Genomic DNA, 19,271 nt, shown 5'->3' on the forward strand with positions numbered 1-19,271 from the left:
AGCTTATGTGTACCCATACCCAGTAGATCATTAATTTTTTGTGTTAATTGGTTCTGTTACAATCTGTTGCTGAAATAAGCAAATCTTGGGAGATAAATAATATTTTGCTGTCAAAGCATGATGTAGGCTGACTTAAAAATAGGAAAAGTGAAATAATATTCTGCTGAAAAATAGTTTGTTTTCAGTGCATTAATTTAGGTTTTTATTTTTTAGTTTTGATGCTATGCTGCCAAAGTTACCTAAATAGAATTGGCAGTGATGAAACATTGGCCCGTCTTAGCCTCTTTCTAACATCAGTGACACAAGATACTGAGGGTCATAGCAGCAGGGTGATGTTTGCTTTGAAAATGTGCATCCACATTTTATTGTGTCTTATTTTTCAAGCCCTACTTAGGAGTGATGAGTGCTTATTACAGGATTTATCTTCCTAAGCCTTCTGAGTTGATTTTTTTTTAAATAAAAGGAAAATTGAGATGGCTTGGAAAAGAAGCATTTCTTTCACACTGATATGTTTCCACTCTCTTGTAAAAAGAGTGAGAATGGGAACACTACCCAGTGACTCATTAGATACCATTGTGGATGATTTTGGTGAACACTGATACATTATAGCAAAGCAGCACTCAGTGTGTATAGCAAGATGGAGTCGGACTACTTAGCTTGGAGTCCTGGCTTTGCTTTCTCTGACTGTGTGACCTCGGACAAGGCACTTAAACCCACTAACCCTGTTTCTTTTGCCATAAACATGAGGATAATAATTCTTTATACCCACCATATAGGATAATTTTGAGGCTTTAATGAGACAATACATCTAAAGCACTTAGAACAGTGTACTTCAAAGTAGTCAAATAATGTAAGTAATTATTATTGCAATAACTATAGCTATTCCATGCTTATAAAATACTGTCCTACCGGTATATATCTTGTCAAAGAATTACCATGAGTTGGCCAAAGAACATATTGGAAAAAAAAGATTTCTAGTGTAAATAATAGCCTAAAGCTCTCTTGGTAAATGTAAATTCAAATTTTCCTTAGCAATGATTGTGAGATCCCCTAAAGGAATTTCCTAGGAAAGGATGATAGAATTTATGTATGTAGGTATATATGTATACATGTTTTCACTAATACTTCAGAAATGCTCCTCAACTCAAGAGCTTGTTACCTTTTTTTCTTTGTAATTATAAAACAGAGAGTAGGTTTTAATCTGGAATTTTGTTCTAGTCAGGGAAACCGGTGGACTTCTCAAGTGACAATCTGGCTTGCATGGTGACTGCTGAACCTCTAGATAATCTTTTTGTACCACTCCCTTTTTCTTCTAATTGTTTTCTTCTTGTGGAGACTTATGCCTTTTACTCTCCCAAGAGAGCATAACAAGATTTTCCATATGCGTCTTAGAAACTACAAAAAGTGTTTTTCTCCTGGTTGTGGAACAGAAGAAGGTGGGAAACTTGAAGAAGCAGGCTTTGCCAGCCTCTGAAGCCCCCTGTTGTGCTGCTTTCTTAAGGAAAATAGGTCTGTGGTAAAGTCATAATTTGTTCCCTTCTTATTCTGAGCAAAAGTTTATTAGCTTGTGATTTAAGCAAACCATCTGGTCCTGCTGGCACTGCACACTGTCAAGCCCCGTGCTTTCTCCTTAATATGTTACTGGAGGCAGTTAAGTTACATATTTGAGTCCCAGCTTTGGTCTGAGCTTTTCTGTGTTTTAAAACGTCTGCTTTTGAAAATTGTGCTGTGACCTGCAGTATATTTTTAAAGTGTGGATAAATTCTTCATTGTTTACTATAGGATTTATCTCTTCTTTTCTTCTCCTCATCGGTCTTTACCCTCGTTTCTCTGGCTGTACCCAATACTGTACAGCTGCTCAGTGGTAGGCACGAAATGGAGCCACATGATTCTAGCTGGACGTGTTCTCCTGGATTGTGGAAACGTAACAGAAAATGAAGTAATTAAATCTGACTTTGGAACTGTTTCCCTGGCTTAGAGCCAGAGAGCAAATCAGATGATTGATTGGAAATCCTGGTTTACGGTACCATTCTTGCACTGAATACCAAAATGCTTTAGGACTTACTTGGATATATGTATAATCTGAGGCAGAAATACTTTGAGGGTCTGACACTCAAATGGATGGGAAAATTAAGCAGTCTTTAAGAAAACAATTTTACTAACATAAAAATCTGGAAGGTGGAGATTTTTAAGTTTTTTAACAATATGTAATAGTTGTGCATATTTATGGGGTACATGTGATATTTTGATATATGTATACAATGTGTAATGATCAAATCTGGGTAACTGGGGTATCCATCACCTCTAACATCTATTATTTCCTTGTGTTGCAACATTCCAAATCTTCTCTTCTAGCTATTTTGAAATTCACAATAAATGATTGTTAACTATAGTCTCCCTACTGTGCTATTGAACACTAGAACTTACTCCTTCTATCTAACTGTATTTTTGTACCCATTAACCAACCTCCCTTCATCCCACTCTCCCTCCTACCCTTCCAAGCCTCTGGTAACCACTATTCTATTCACTATCTCCATGAAATCAAATTTCTTCTAGCTCCTACATGTGAGTGAGAACAAGCAACATCTGTCTTTCTGTGCCTGGCTTATTTCACTTAACATAATGTTCTCTAGTTCCATCCATGTTGCTGCAAATGACAGGATTTCATTCTTTTTATGGCTGAATAGTATTCGTGTGTGTGTGTGTTTGTGTGTATGTGTATATACATCCCACATTTTATCCATTCATCCACTGATGGACACTTAGGTTGATTCCGTATTTTGGCTATTGTGAACAGTGCCACAGTAAACATGGGAGTGCAAATATCTGTTTGATATACTGATTTCCTTTCTTTTGGATATATACCCGGTAGTGGGATTGCTGGATCATGAGAGAGTTCTATTTTTAGTTATTTAAGGAAACACCATACTATTTTCCATAGTTGCTGTACTAATTTACATTCTCACTAACAGTGTATGAGTGCTCTCCCTTCTCTGCATCCTTGCCAGCATTTGTTATTTTCTGCTTTCTTGGTAATAGCCATTTTAACTGGGATGAGTTAGTACCTCATCGTGGGGTTTTTTTAGGAGTGGTTTGAGGGAGAGACAGTGTCTTGTTCTGTTACCCAGGCTGGAGCGCAGTGACGTGATCATAGCTCACCGCAGCTGCAAACGCCGGGGCTCAAGCAACCCTCCAGAATGGCCGAGACTACAGGTGTGCACTACATGCCTGGCTAATTTTTTGTAGAGATGGAGGCTCACTCTGTGGTCTAGACTGGCCTCAAACCCCTTCCTCCTGCCTTGGCCTCCTGGAATTACAGGCGTGAGCCACCACTCCCAGCTTCACTGTGGTTTTGGTTTGCGTTTCTTTGATGATTAGTGATGTCAAACATTTTTCTTATAACTTTTGGCTATTTTTATGTCTTCTTTTGAGAAATGTCTATAGAGATCTTTTGCTCATATTTCAATCGAATTTTTTTTGTTTGCTTTGGAAGTAAGAGTTTTGAATGAAGGGTAAAATGTGTCCTTAAACATGACAGAGTTGATGCTGGGGAAGTAACTTTCACAGAAACAATTGAAGATAGTCAATAAAATTGCATTTATATCTTGGCAAAAAGTAAGAAATTCTCAGGTCAGGGGATGAACAGGTAGGGAATTCAAAAATAAGTACTTGATAACTATTGAACATTGGATTTTATATCTTCATAGGATAAAAGAAAAGATCAAGGCAGCCCAAGATAGTCAAGTGGGAAACCAAATCCCTGTCACTCTTTTATAAAACAAATCCACAAAGCCCAAAATTCATTCTTTGAAAACACCAAGAAAGTCAGCTGGTCTTTGGTGAGACTAAAAGAAAAAAAGAAAGATGGCACAATGAACAATATTTATTTTAGAATGATAGAGGGTTCACAACTACTAGTCTTGTAGGTGCTAGAAAGATACAAAGATATCTTTGCCAGCACGTTTGAAAATTTAGACTAAATGACCAAATGCCAAGAAAAATTGAACTTAGCAAAGCCAACTAAATATGAAAAAGAAAACCTGAGAAAAATGAGGCAGTAATAAAAATTTTTCCTACAAATTTCAAGCCCAGAGATTTATATTGGTAACTTTTGGCAAATATACAAGGAGCAAATAATTTCAATCTTACAGACACAATTTGGAAATATAAAAGAGAGGGAACAATCACTCAACAACATATTTAATAAGGTTCACATAACTTTATATCAAAACTTTACAAGTTAATACAGGAAAAGAAAAGCTTAGGCCTGTCTCAATCCTGAACATGTAGAAAAATTCCTAAACATAATCACACCAATCCAAAATTAGTGTACACAAAAAAGAAAAATGTGCATGAGCAAGTTTTATTCCAAGAGTTCAAGGTTGGCTTAACAGTAGAAAACTACTGTAATCCTGGCTAGGCGTGGTTAATTTTTTGTAGAGATGGAGTCCCAGCACTTTGGGAGGCCAAGGCAGGTGGATCACTTGAAGTCAGGAGTTCAAGACCAGCCTGGCCAACGTGGCAAAACCCCGTCTCTACTAAAAACACAAAAATTAACCAGACGTGGTGGTGCATACCTGTAATCTCAGCTACTTGGGAAGCTGAGGCAGGAGAATTGCTTGAACTGGGGAGACGGAGGTTGCAGTGAGCTGAGATCACACCACTGCACTCCAGCCTGGGCAACAGGGCAAGACTCCATCTCAAAAAAAAAAAAGAAAGGAAAACTAATTACTATAATCCATCACAGTAAAAGATGATAGAAGAAAAGTTAAGTGGCCATCTCAAGAAATGCAGAAAATTTAACATTCATTTATAATTTTCAAAAGTTCTTAACTAGCAATACAAGGGAATTTCCTTAACTTAATAAAGGGTATCTATTAAAAATTACACTACTTATAGATAAAACTTATAAAGGATTCTTTTTAAAGATAGGAATAAAATAGAATGCATGCTATCACCATGTCTGTACAGCGTTGTAGTAGCCATTCTAAATTATGCAGCACGGCAAGTGAAAGAAATGAATATTGTAAGAATAAGAAAAGAAAGAAAACTATCATATTTGTCTATATAGTAAACTTCAAAATCTGTCAGTAAGAGCATTTAAGAAGACTGCTAGATACAGATTCAATTTCCGTAATCTGCACTGAACAGAAAATTTACATTTTTTTGTAAAAACGATACTATTTACTAGAAAATTAAGCATATAAAGTACCTAGGAATAAATATTATTAGGATGTTTAACATTTTAATGAGAAAAATTATTAACCTTTATGAAAGATATTAAAGTTCTAAAAATATATCTAGTTCATTACGTGTTCTAGAAGAGTACCTGGCATATGATAAAATCTAAATATTTTTGCAGAAGTTCAAGAATAGCTAAGATGCTCTTGAAGAGAACAAGCTGAGACTTATTAGATATCAAGCCTTATAAAGTGATAATAATTAAGATAATGAATGTGGTATTGGTACAGGAATAGGCAAAAGAGTGGATCATAATAGAAAGTGCAGAAATATCCATGCTTTTGAGTATACTTGATATGTATCAAAGGTTAAGATAGAATAGATTTTTAAATAAATGGTACTGCACCTTGGCTATCCATATGGGGAAAAATGAAATCAGACCCCTGCCTCATACCATATACAAAAATGAATTCCAGATGGATTAAGGACTAAACATGAAAAGCAATACTTTAAAACTCTTACAAAGTTTATCAATCAGATATTGTATAACAAACAACTACAAAATATCGGTAGCATATTGTGATGGTTAACTTTAGATGTTGACTTGACTGGCTACAGGGTGCCTGGATACTTGCTCAGACAGTATTCTGGGTGTTTCTGTGAGGGTATTTGGGGATGAGACTAACATTTAAGTCAGCAAAATTGAGTAGAGTGGATTGCCCTCCCTGATGTGGGTGGGCCTTATCCAATCAGTTAAAGGCCTGAGTAGAACAAAACTCTGATCTTTCCCAAGTGAGAGAGAATTCCCTCTGCCTGACTGCCTTCGAACTGGGACATTAGCTTTTCCTTGCATTCATTCAGACTCAAACTGAAACCCTGGCTCTTCCTGGGTCTGGAGCCTGCTCGCCTTCAGACTGGAGCTATACCATTGGCTCTCCTGGCTTTTCAAGCCTTTGGATTTGGGTTGGAACTATGCCACTGGCTTTCCTGGGTCTCCAGCTTGCCAGCTCACCCTATAGATCTTGTGATTCATGAGCCAGTTTCTTCTAATAAGTCTTTATTTACACATATACACTCTGTTTCTCTGGAGAATTCTGACTAAGGTACAGACAATACCAAGCATTTATTTCTCGTTCACATACATGGAGGGTGAGTATGGTTGGCTCTGAGTTAGATTTTAACTGGGGTGGCTCTGATCCACATGGCTCCTTCTAGGGCCCAGCTGAGGGGCAGCAGCTATGCAAAATGTTGTTCTCCTGGCAATGGTAGAAATGCAACTCAGCCGCTCAGACTGTAAGCCTCAGCTTCTGTCAGATCTGCAAACATCTCTTTACCTAAAGCAAGTCACGTAGCCTAGCCAAAGGTACTCAGGGTACTTTGCCCATCATAAGCCCCTAGCAAGGATATAGATGTACATTTTTACTATAAAGGAATGAATAATTGAGACCACTAATTTAGTCCACCAATGAAACCAGTATAAAAGTAGGAAATACGACTTTGAGTATAAGAAAGGATTTGTTAAACAGAATGTAAATGTCACACATTCTAAAATAAATGTCTGATAAATTTGAACATGTTAATATATGGTATAGTCGTGCATTGCTTAACAACAAAGACTTTAACTACATCCGAGAAATTCACTGTTAGGCAGTCGTCCTTGTGCAGACATCATAGAGTGAACTTACACAAGTCTAGATGGTGTAGTCTACTACACACCTAGGCTATATGGTTTAGCCTTTTGCTTCTGGGCTACAAACTTGTGGAAAGCGTTACGGTACTGAATAATGTAGTAGCACAAAGGTAAGTGTTTTAGTATTCAAACATATGTAAACATAGAAAAGCACAGTAAAAGTACAATATAAAAGATTTTTTAAAAGATAATCTGTTAAGGAAACTTAGCATGAGTGGAGCTTGCAGGACTGGAAGTTGCTCTGGGTGAGTCAGTGAGTGAGTGGTGGGTGAATGTGAAGGGTTAGGATATCTATTGTAGACGTTATAAACACTGAACACTTAGGCTACACTATGCTTATTTTTTAAATGTTTTTCTTCCTTCAATGATAAATTAACCTTAGCTTACTAAGCTTACTTTTTTTTTTTTTTTTTTTTGGGACGGAGTCTGGCTCCGTCGCACAGGCTGGAATGCAGTGGCGTGATCTCGGCTCACTGCAAGCTCTGCCTCCCGGGTTCACGCCATTCTCCTGCCTCAGCCTCCTGAGTAGCTGGGACTACAGGCGCCTGCCACCACGCCCGGCTAATTTTTTGTATGTTTCAGCAGAGACGGGGTTTCACTGTGTTAGCCAGGATGGTCTCAATCTCCTAATCTCGTAATCCACCCACCTCGGCCTCCCAAAGTGCTGGGATTACAGGCATGAGCCACCATGCCCGGCCGCTGACTTTTTTATTTTATAAACTTAAAAACTTTTTAAAGCTTTTTGACTCTTTTATTATAGTATTATAGTAATAACTTAGCCTAAAACACAAATTAATAACTTAGCCTAAAACACAAACATATTGTACCGTGCTGTACAAGTATATAAAAAAATTTTCTTTATATCTTTATATAACCTTTTTTCTATTATAAAAAAAAATTTACTTTTATATGACCTTTTAAAACTTTTTTTCCCAAAACTAAGACATAAGCACACACATTAGCCTATGCCAGCACAGGGTCAGGATCATCAATACCACTATGTTCCACCTCCAGATCTTGTCCCACTGGAATGCCTTCGGGGACAGTAACACACGGAGCTGTCATCTTCCTGGGATGTCAGTGCCTTCTGGATACTTCCTGAAGGACCTGCCTGAGGCTAGTTTACAATTAACTTAAAAAAATAAGTAGAAGGAGTACACTCTGAAGTAATAAGTATAGTACAATAAATACATAAACCAGTAACAGTTCATTATCATTGCATGTTGTACATAATTGTATGTGCCATACTTTTATATAACTGGTAGTGCAGTAGGTTTGTTTAACCAGCGTCCCTACAGACACGTGAGTAATGCATTGTGCTACAACATTGTGATGGCAGCAACATCACTAGGCAATAGGAATTTTTCAGCTCCATTATACTCTGATGAGACCACCATCATATATGTGGGCCATTGTTGACTAAAGCATTATGTGGCATGTAACTGTATTTCTGATGATCAAAAACCAGTATAATGGAAAGAAAAAGCCATAAACTGGAAGAATAAATTTGCTACACATGTAGTTGATAAACGGTTGTTATCTAGAATATATGTTCATTAATATGTTTATAACTCCTTTAAATCAGCAAGACTAAGAAAAACAAGCTGTTGGTGATGTGTGGGAAGGTGAGGATAGATGTGGCTGGGAATTTGAAGGAAGAAGAAGTATAAATGGTTCCTAAACAAAACGTGTAACTTCACTGATTATTATTTAGATGATTAAATAATTTGATAAAAGATTAATTAATTTATAATGAAGATTTCTATCAGGCTGGGTGTGGTGGCTCATGCCAGTAATCCCAGCACTTTGGGAGGCCGAGGCAGGCAGATCACCTGAGGTCAGGAGTTCAAGACCAACCTGGCCAACATGGCAAAACCCTGTCTCTACCAAAAATACAAAAATTAGCCTGGTGTGGTGGTGGGCACCTGTAATCCCAGCTACTTGGAGGGCTGAGACAGGAGAATTGCTTGAACCCAGGAGGCAGAGGTCGCAGTGAGCCGAGGTCGCACCACTGCACTCCAGCCTGGGCAACAGAGCAAGACTGTCTAAAAAAAAAATTAATTAATTAATTAAAATAAAAATATTTATATCACACTGCTGTCACCTGAACCCACTAATCAATGTTATTGTTAAAAATGGGAAAGACAACCAGTTATATATCTCATGTGATATACTATGACTACATAGCCTTACTTATGAAATATTATTGTCAAAAAGACCAAAAATACTGAACCAAAATCTAACGAAGACTTAACGCCTTTAAATCTTTCAGTTTACAAGAAAAATGAGGATAAGAAGAACAGATTAAATGGCACCATTAAGAAATAGTCAACAAAGGCTGGGTGCGGTGGCTCATACCTGTAATCCTAGCACTTTGGGAGGCCAAGGCAGGCAGATCCCATGAGGTCAGGAGTTCAAGACCAGCCTGGCTAACATGGCAAAACCCTGTCTCTACTAAAAATACAAAAATTAGCTGGCGGTGGGGTGGCTAAGTCACGAGAATCGCTAGAACCTAGGAGGTGAAGGTTGCAGTGAGCCGAGATTGCACCACTGCACTCCAGCCTGGGCGATAGAGTGAGACTCTGCCTCAAAAAAAAAAAGAAAAGAAATAGTCAGTGGAATCCAGAATGTGGTACATAATACAGGACAAGTGACCCAGTGTCATCAGGAAGTTAATGCCATTAAGAAATTAGAAGTATGAAGTACTGGGGCATTTGTCCAAGCACCATTTGTTCAAATGAATATTCTTTCCCCATTGAATTGGCGTGGTACCCCTGTCAAAATTATGACCTAGAAAGTTAGGATTATTTCTGGACTCTCATTTCTTTTCCACTGATATCTTTGTCCATCATTAAACCAGTACCAACCCAGAAGCTTTGTAGTGTGTTTTGAAGTATGAGTAGCCCTCCAGCTTTGTCTTTTTCAAGATGTTTTTGGCTACTCTGGCTCCTTTTTATTTCCATGTGAATTTGAGAATCAGCTTGTCAATTTCTGCAAAAAAAACAACAGCTCAGATTTTTATAGAGATTATGTTGAACCTGTAAATTAGTGTAGATTGTGTTGAACCTGGAGAGTATTGGCCATCTTAACAACATTAAGTCTTTCATCCATAAACATAAGTATTCCATTTATTTAAGTCTTTCATTTCTTTCAACAATGTTTTGTCATTTTCAGTATATACATCTTACATTTCATTTGTCAAATTTATGCCTAGATATTTCATTATTTTTTATGTTATTTTAAATGGAATTGTTTTCTTAATTTCATTTTCATTGCTGTGTATGGACATACAGTTAATTTTTGTATATTGCTATTGTGCCCTGCGACATTTGAATGCTCATTTATTGTAAGTGATTTTTAGTGGATTCCTTAGGATCATTCTGTGTGCAAGAGCATGTCATTGTAAACTAAACATAGTTTATGTCTTCCTTTCTAATATGGATCCTTTTAATTTTTTGTGTGGCCTAATATCCCTGGCTATTATGTCTAGTACAATGTTAAATTGAAACGATAATAGTAGACATTCTGGTCTTGTTCTTGATCCTGGTCGAAGAGGAAAAACATTCAGCCTTTCATCATTAAGGATGATGTTACCTGTGGGTTTTTCATAGATGCCCTTTATGAGTTGAGGAAGTCCTCTTCCATTCCTAGTTTGTTGAGTGTTTTTAGCATGAAAGGATGTTAGAACTTGTCAAATGCTTTTTCTCCATCGATTGAGTTGATCATAGAGTTTTTTTCCTGTATTCTATTAATACAGTGTATTATTAATATATCCGGTAGCCCTGAGTCCATTTAGTGTTGCTATAAAGGAATACTTTAGGCTAGGTAATTTATAAAGAAAAAGGTTTCTTTTGCTCACGATTCAGGATGGCTTGAAAGTTCAAGAACTGGTGTCTGTACCTGGTTTGGGCCTTAGGGTGTTTCTACTCATGGTGGAAGGTGAAGCGGAGCCAGCTTTTGCAGAGATCTTACGGTGAGAGAGGAGGCAAGACAGATGGGGTGGTGCCATGCTCTTTTTTAACAATCAGTTCTTTCTTAGTGAACTAATAGAATGAGAACTCACTCATCCCCGAGGAAGGGCATGAATTTATTCGTGAGGGATCCACCCCATGACCCACATAAATCCCGCTAGGCACCCCACCTCCAACACGGGGAATCAAATTTCAACATGAGGTTTGGAGGGGACGGATGTTCAAGCAGGCCAATTACATTGATTCATTTTTGTATGTTAAACCACCTTTGTATTCCTGGGATAAATCTCAATTTTTACATGTTGTTGGGTTCGGTTTTCTAATATTTTGTTGAGGATTTTTGCATCTATATAGGAGATATTCCTCTGTAGTCAGTTAGTTCCCTCCCTGAGTCCCTCCCTTCCTTCCCTGGCTGGTTTTGGTATCAGCGTTTCTGTGTCCTTTTGCCATGATCCCTATTTCTCTTGCTTTCCAGCACAAGATGTACAAAGTTCATCTTAGAAATTTCCTGTTCCAAATCTGGACTCAGTCATTTTTCTAAGGAGCCTGTTTAGTTTAATGGCAAACCATAATCTGGGTGGTAGTGTGGTCAATGCTGTTGAGCTGTCATTGTTTTTGGCTTCTGGGAGGTGAATACACAGGTGTGTGTTTGCTCTTGGTTCTGGAATATTCACATACGGTGAGCCTTTACAAAAAAAAATGCATTGGCCATGCGCAGTGGCTCACGCCTGTCATCCCAGCACTTTGGGAGGCCAAGGCGGGTGGATAACGAGGTCTGGAGATCAAGACCATCCAAGTAACACAGTGAAACCCCGTCTCTACTAAAAATACAAAAAAATCAGCCGAGCGTGGTGGCGTGCACTGTAGTCCCAGCTACTCGGGAGGCTGAGGCAGGAGAATTGCTTGAACCCGGGAGGTGGAGGTTGCAGTGAGTGCTCTGTCTCAAAAAAAAAAAACACATATCAAAAAAGCATAATGTTGGATGAGATAAGAAAGAAAATGCTGTTTATATGAAGTTCGTAAACTGATAAAAATAATCAGTGATTTATTTTGGCATATATACATTAGAGGTAAAAATAAAGACGTGTAAGGGATAAGTAACACTAAGAATGCTGATCACCTTTCATGGGAGATTCAGTGCGATACAGCTGCAGTGCACTTGCAAAGCTCCTGGGTAGTAAGTCTATAGATGGGTGCTTTGCGCTTGATTCTAAAATACGTGCATATGGTAGGCCCTGTTTTTTGCATGCAGTATTTTACATTGCTTATTCATAAAATTTGAGGTAGTTATGTGCAGTATAAGACATTGTTAAATCCTTTTTTGTGGGAGGCAAGCCACCCAGGTGCCGAGGCAGGAGACCGAAGGCACAAGCTGTTCCAGTAGAATAAAGAAAATAATTAGAATAATAAAAGTTATACTAGAAATAGGATATAGATATGATTATGTATGAATATTATAAATCATTAGCTTGTAGTGTTACTCTTTATTATTATAATAATCTCAGTTCTATAATTATAACCTAAGAAAATACCAGGCCATACAGAATTAAGAGCTGAAAGGACACTGTGAGCAGTGACCAGAAGACAAGAGCATGAGCCCTCTGTCACCCTGGATAAGGGCCACTTGAGGGCTCCTTGGTCTAGCGGCAGCGCCAGTGCCTGCGAAGGCACCCGTTATTTAGCAGACCGGGAAAGGGAGTCTCCCTTTCCCTGGGGGAGTTAGAGAACACTCTGCTCCACCACCTTTTGTGGGAGGCCTGATGTTAGCCAGGCCTGCCCGCAGTCATCCAGAGGCCTAAACGTTTCTCTGCGGTGCTGTGCTTCAGTGGTCACGCTCCTTGTCCACTTTCATGTTCCGTCTGTGCACCTGGGTCCTCCTCTTAGCAGTAGCAGAATTAGTCAAAGTATTAAAGACTTTTGATCTTTCTGTGAAGTGCATACAAGAAATGCTGACGTATGCTGTCCTTCCTCCCCGCCTCGGCTACTTTAAAGGGAAAGGCCCCCTGTCCAGTGGACACGTGACTCACTTGACCCTGTCAATCATTTGAGATAACCCACACTTCTTACCCTACCCCCTTGCCTAGAATACAATAAATAGCAGCGAGTGCAAGCGTTCGGGGCCACTACCGGTCTCTGCGTCTTGGTGGTAGTGGTCCGTGGTCCCCTGGGCCCAGCTGTTTTTCTCTTATCTCATCTTGTATCTTTATTTCTACGATCTCTTGTCTCCACACACAAAGAGAAAACCCACAGGCCCGGTAGGGCTGGACCCTACATTTTTTCCTACAATTTATAAGTAGTCTTTAAAGCTATAATCTTTTGCAAAGTAGGTAGAAAGTTTCTTCTAACCATGACTTTTGAAATTCTTCTATCTTCATACTAATAAAAATGAATTTTAACCATTACAATGTATGCAAAAATCGGTTGCATATATATTGTAAATGAAAACATGAAACAATAAAGAATTTATAAGAAAGGATAGAAGAATATTCTCATGACCTTGAAGTAGAGAAAATCTTATTCAGTATATGAAAAGCTCTGAGCATATAAGAAATATAAAGGAGAAAATTGATTGAACTCCATTAAAATTAAGAACTGCTCATTATCACAAGTGCTTCAAATAAATGTTGGTATTTTCACACAGTGGCATACCATACAGTTACGATAATTGCATCGGGCAACCTGGATGAATCTCACAGATAGTACACTGAGTTTAAAAATCTGTAAAATTATATACTACATAATTTCATTTGTATAAATTAAAAATAAGCAGTCAAAATTAATCTAGAGTGTTAAAAGGCAGTTTTACTGCCTTTTACTCCAGTTACTCTTTATCTGGAAAGGGGATATGTGGGCAGTTTCTGGGGTACTGGTAACGTTTAGTTTATTGTTTTATGTGCTGATTACGTAGGTGTGTTCACTCAGAAAATTCTTAAAGCTGTACATTTATTATTTGTGTATTTTTCTATGTTTATTTTGTATTTTAATAAAAACTTTCCCAAAATGTTTAAATGCATAGGAGTATGTATAGAATGGGCTTCCATTTGTGTAGAAAAAGGCGGAATGGGTTATTTGCACATGCTTGCTTGTGTATATGTAAAATATCTGTCCAAGTTATGTAAGAAAGTGACAATGTTGGTTGCCTGGAGTGGCAAAAGACAGGATAGGAGGCAGATTTTTTTTAGATCTGTTTAAGATAAGTTTATAAAAGATGGACACATCCTATGCTTTATGTGTTGGAGCTCCTATAAATGGTTCTTATCCATTACTGATTTTATGTTATAAAAACATAGCTTGGTGTATTATTTGTACCCAATTTTAGATAAAATTTTACATGAATTAAACTGATAAAATGGAATCAATGGTATATGTTCATGTAAAGCTTGCAGATGTGTGAATACCTATCCCAGTGTATTACATAGCAATATATTCTCTTTTTTGTTTGTTTATTTGTTTAGTAGAGACAGGGTTTTGCCATGTTGGCCAGGCTAGTCTCGAACTCCTGACCTCAGGTGATCCACCTGCCTCGGCCTCCCAAAGTGCTGAGATTACAGGCATGAGCCACAGCGCCCGGCTGTAACAATATATTCTTATGGCAACTGGGACTGTGAGGATGCTGTTAGCTGGAGACATTTAACTTGCTCACTTCTGGAAGGATAAAAAAATTCAGGTGCCAAAAAACTAAATGCATCTGCTTACTATCATTGTTTAACAGCTGTTACCAATCAGCATGGAAACTTTGTTTAGGTAGGAAGCACTAATTTCCAAGGGTCAGTGAAACAACTTTGATTTGTCATGCTGATTTTTGACTCTAGGTTTCTCTGTTTTAGCATCACACAAATGGGGTTTATGTAGGAATCAATGAATGGCAAATGCCTCACCTCTACCTGCCCTATCTTTTACTTCTGAAAAAACTAGTTATTACCAAGATCCTTTCTTGGCAATTAACAACCTAACATAAACTCTTGTAATTGATGCAGTTGGCTATTTGATTACATTTGCTTCTGAATTGAAATGAACATGTTTATTTCAATAATTCTGATTTGGTAGCCACCTGGAATAAGTGGAAATTACTGATAAAGTACTTACCTTGCTCTCTTAGTTTCTTTTCCTTATGTTTTAGCATTTTGTCTGTCTTCTCTGGTGGCTTTTTGTTTGTTGTTTTTCAGGTCTGTTGTTATCAAAGCGTTTTTTTGTTTTTTTTTTTTTTCCCCATGTCATTTTTAAAGCATTCTGTCTCCTTTCTATCTGGTATGTATATATACACACACATAACTATATAGGTATATAGGGATATATTTCCTTCCTGCCTTCCTTAAAAAAGAAACCCTACCTACCTGGATTTAGAGCAAGAAATGGTCCGATTGAATTCTAGCGGTTTCTTTAAAAAGAAATTCTTCTTAATGATGTAAATAGGAAAATTTTAGTTTAGAGGACTAAAAATTATTCATCTATGTATACAGGAAATCTGTTATTTGTCAAGTTTATGTCTTTTATTTCCTAAAATCGTTCTGTATTTTTTTTATATTTATATTTGTATTGTATTATTTCCAAAGAACTTCCTTAAAAGGTACTGTCTGTGGCAGCGTGCGACTTCTTAAACTGATGACTCGTATGCCCTTGCATGTATTAAGTTCTTTCTGACCTAAACTGAAAAGAATTATACTGTAGGGATGTTATTATCTGCTGTATTGATTCTTGATATATACATACACATAACTGATCCAGAAAGAGTACAGAATTTTTAATGTGTTCCTGTGTCTCTTCAATTTTCTGGACCCAGGAGTTGCGTGTTACCCAGGTTCTCTGACTTTAATTGATCAAGATACTCTGTTGTTCTCTTTCCCATATTTGTGATAGGTGGAGGAGTTACTGATGGCCATGGAGAAAGTAAAGCAGGAACTAGAATCCATGAAAGCAAAGCTGTCCTCCACCCAGCAGTCTCTGGCAGAAAAGGAAACTCACTTGACTAATCTTCGGGCGGAGAGAAGGAAACACTTAGAGGAAGTTCTGGAGATGAAGTAAGTGTTTGTAGTCTTATTCTTCAAGCATATGCTTAGTGGAAATACTTTTTCTCCCTGCATTCATCTTCCGGCTCTGTTTATTACCCCAATACACTTACTTAATTTTAGTGCTAACTTGTATTTCTCACTCTCTAGAATAAATTTGGTCAAAGGTGGAACAAATCCTGATCAAATAGAAATATTTTTGGTTCCTCTTTAATGAATTTTAAATCCTCTGGCTTATACATATCTGTGTGTAATTACCTCTCTGAAATTCCTAAAATCTTCTGGAAAGTTCAGGCAAAATGGCGAGCTTACTGGGGAAGAGGGCTGTTGGTTCTGAGGTTGTATGAAGACTAGGCAATTTTTAAACACATTTTTTATTGTAAACATTTCCAAAGGTACACACAAGTAGAGAGAATGAACCCCCATATACCTATCTCCAAGATTCAATAGTTAACATTTTGCCACACTGGAAGCCAATTTTTAGAAAAATGTCACTTTTAGCAGAGCTTTGTTATACATTTTCCTGCTTCCCCCACATTTTGTAGGTTGCTGAGACTATAATCTGTTGTGAAGCATGTATGCATCTGCTAATACATAGTAGATGTTTCTTTTACTTCTCAGTGACCTTCTGTTTAAAACAAACATGTCTCTTTTGAAAATCCAGTTGTACCCTCTCATTTACCATTCCTAACCCTTCCCCTTACCTAAAGGCCCTACTGCTATTTTACTGAAACCAGGTCTATCCCGGGATCCCTCAGTTACCTTCGTTCTGTCAGCAGTTATCTTTATTTTTGTTGTCTTCTTTTCTGTCTCAGAGGATAGGTTTCTTTCTCCTTCATAAGGCCAGATTCTTCTTTCTGTCACAGATCTCAAGTCCCTGCCTCAGCAGCCTTTCGCTCTCAGTTCTCTCTCACATGGCCATTGCTCACTTCTTCTCTGCATAAATGCACAGTCTGTCTTTGGCCTAAAATAAAACTTTTTCACTCCAACTGGTGCTTTAAACTGACATCAGTTTACTTTTCTGCTACTTTGAACTATCAGTAAACTTTGAATACCTGAATAATAGAGCTGTACAGAATCTTGCCATGATACCTTAGCATGAATTCTCATGGGACATGGTAATTGCGATATTGTGACTGCAACCCAAGAATGTTGAGGTGTCCTCTGTGCTTTCACGTTCTTGGGCTATAGTGCAAGGCTACGAGATTCTGTCCTTTTAGAAAAGCATTACAAGTGATGTGTCTTGGAAGTAATGCGCAAGTGAAGCCAGAAGTGGATTGGCGTAGGGGGAGAATTAAGAGAGGTTAGAGTTCCGAGTAGCATCATGAGGAAAAAGCTTGCAAACTTAAGTGGAGAAAGGCAAGTCCTCCCTGTGACTGCTGGTGATGACACTAGATTCTTCACTCTGTAGTCATTGCATGACCCACCATATTTTAAAGGTTTAAATTATTCAATTATTGATCATCGAACAAGTAGAAAGACTTAGTCTACCTAGAGAACCTGAGAGGCAGAAATATGAGGGGCATGAAATGTGCAGGGAGACTGAAACAGGAATATGTGTGACTCTGGAGCTAGAATAAGACAGAGTCTTCCCTGAGGAAAAGGTAGTTGGCCCATTTGCATAGAAAATTCTTCAGCAAAGCACTAGAATAGCTTTGTTTTCTGGAATAATCCTGACCTCATCAAGCCAAGAGAAATGAATTAATAGCTATTTTCCATTCCTAGCGTATATTAATGTAATTTTTGAGCATCTGTTACAGATAAATGGTGACCCTAAGTTTGGGGAGACGTAAAACAGTTCGCTTGGTAGCCTGCCAGTGGTGCATTAGAAACATTTGCGTTGGTTAGCCAGCCCTGAAGAGAAGGAACATTTTTATTGGCAGATCCCACAATGGTTCTTCTCTTCCTTATGCTGTGGTTTTGTTAACCATTACTTTTTTATTCCACTTTTATGTTAGCCTTTTTCCCTTAAGAAAGAAAGGATAAAAGGGAGCAGGGGAAAAATAATAAAATAACAACTGTAATAACTGTAATAAATTTTAAGTATCAGTTGAGGTCATGAGGTTCACTATTAAGAATTCTAGGTGAGCTAGTTCATTCGACACTGCCCTGCATTCAAACTCCTCCTGCAGTCCCACCCTACATTAGCATTCAGAATAAATTTTACAAGTCTATTTTTTATTTTTAATAAAATTTTTATTAAGCTGTGAATTTGACTGCCCTGACAACTGGTTTGTTCAGGGAAGAGGTGGCAGAGCTCTTTGGTTTCATTGAGAGTTTAGAGCTATTCAATAGGTAGCCTCCTATATGCAGGCAGTTAGTTGTAAGTCATTCAAAGAATGAAACCAACGAGTAGAAGTTAAATCACTATACTAATTGGGAGCTTAAAAAATAAATAAATATGATTTAAAAGATGATGTCAACACAGGTGAAAAATGAAAAATATTAGAATCTCCTGAACTGACTAGACAGACATGTTTAGAAGACTGGTCTTCTCTGGAAACAAGTAAAGCTGGCAGAGTAATCCAAATATCTCTGTGTTAAGTTATATACTCATGAGATGCTTTCTGGCCAAAAAAAGGTCTCCCACTAACAGAGAATAAATTTTTATATGTACCTAAGAAGAGTCCAGTACTAAATTCTGACATTTAAAAAATTATTGACTGTTAGGAGAGAAAAGTAGAGTACAATTGTGATTAAGAGAGCTGTTAACAGGCTGGGCACGGTGGCTCACACCTGTAATCCCAGCACTTTGGGAGGCCAAGGCAGGTGGATCACCTGAGGTCAGGAGTTCTAGACCAGCCTGGCCAACATGGCGAAACCCTGTCTCTACTGAAAATATAAAAAATTGGCTGGACGCGGTGGCTCACGCCTGTAATCCCAGCACTTTGGGAGGCCGAGGCCGGTGGATCACAAGGTCAGGAGTTCGAGACCAGACTGGCCAACATGGTGAACCCTCGTCTCTACTAAAAGTACAAAAATTAGCTGGGTGTGGTGGCGCACACCGTAATCCCAGCTACTCAGGAGGGTGAGGCAGGAGAATCGCTTGAACCTGGGAGGCAGAGGTTGCAGTGAGCTGAGATTGCGCCACTGCACTCCAGCCTGGGTGACAGAGCGAGACTCCATCTCAAAAGAAAAAAAAAAAAATTAGCCAGGCGTGGCTGGGCACGGTGGCTCATGCCTGTAATCCCAGCACTTTGGGAGGCCAAGGCAGGTGGATCACGAGGTCAGAAGATTGAGACCATCCTGGCTAACACGGTGAACCCCGTCTCTACTAAAAATACAAAAAATTAGCCAGGCGCGGTGGCAGGCGCCTGTAGTCCCAGCTACTCGGGAGGCTGAGGCAGGAGAATGGCATGAACTCGGGAGGCGGAGCTTGCAGTGAGCCGAGATCACGCCACTGCACTCCAGCCTGGGCGACAG

The 19,271-nt window shown here is 38.4% G+C and overlaps 1 protein-coding gene and 1 long non-coding RNA gene across 38 annotated transcripts in view; one reads left to right on the plus strand and one right to left on the minus strand.

Annotated features, from left to right (window-relative positions):
* The window catches only part of ERC1 (ELKS/RAB6-interacting/CAST family member 1), a 511,501-nt gene that overhangs the window by 285,378 nt on the left and 206,852 nt on the right, over nucleotides 1-19,271 (plus strand). For all 27 annotated transcript variants that reach the window (XM_054527822.2, XM_063711693.1, XM_063711688.1 and 24 more), the window contains one exon: nucleotides 15,700-15,860. In XM_054527822.2, coding sequence (XP_054383797.1) covers nucleotides 15,700-15,860 — 161 coding nt within the window. The remainder of the gene's footprint in view (nucleotides 1-15,699; nucleotides 15,861-19,271) is intronic.
* The window catches only part of LOC129049301 (uncharacterized), a 117,940-nt gene that overhangs the window by 9,760 nt on the left and 88,909 nt on the right, over nucleotides 1-19,271 (minus strand). For 5 of the 11 annotated variants that reach the window (XR_010135629.1, XR_010135630.1, XR_008512270.1 and 2 more), the window contains 2 exons: nucleotides 9,739-9,862; nucleotides 4,578-4,699 (listed from right to left, as the gene is read on the minus strand). The exons of 3 other annotated variants lie outside the window; for them this stretch is intronic. This is a non-coding gene — a long non-coding RNA (uncharacterized LOC129049301). Of the gene's footprint in view, nucleotides 1-3,835; nucleotides 4,700-9,738; nucleotides 9,863-16,659; nucleotides 16,813-19,271 lie in introns of those variants that run through there. 3 more of the 11 variants (XR_008512280.2, XR_008512274.2, XR_010135628.1) reach the window with 2 other exon arrangements.

The sequence above is a fragment of the Pongo abelii genome, chromosome 10, assembly GCF_028885655.2.
Source record: "Pongo abelii isolate AG06213 chromosome 10, NHGRI_mPonAbe1-v2.0_pri, whole genome shotgun sequence".
NCBI lineage: Eukaryota > Metazoa > Chordata > Mammalia > Primates > Hominidae > Pongo > Pongo abelii.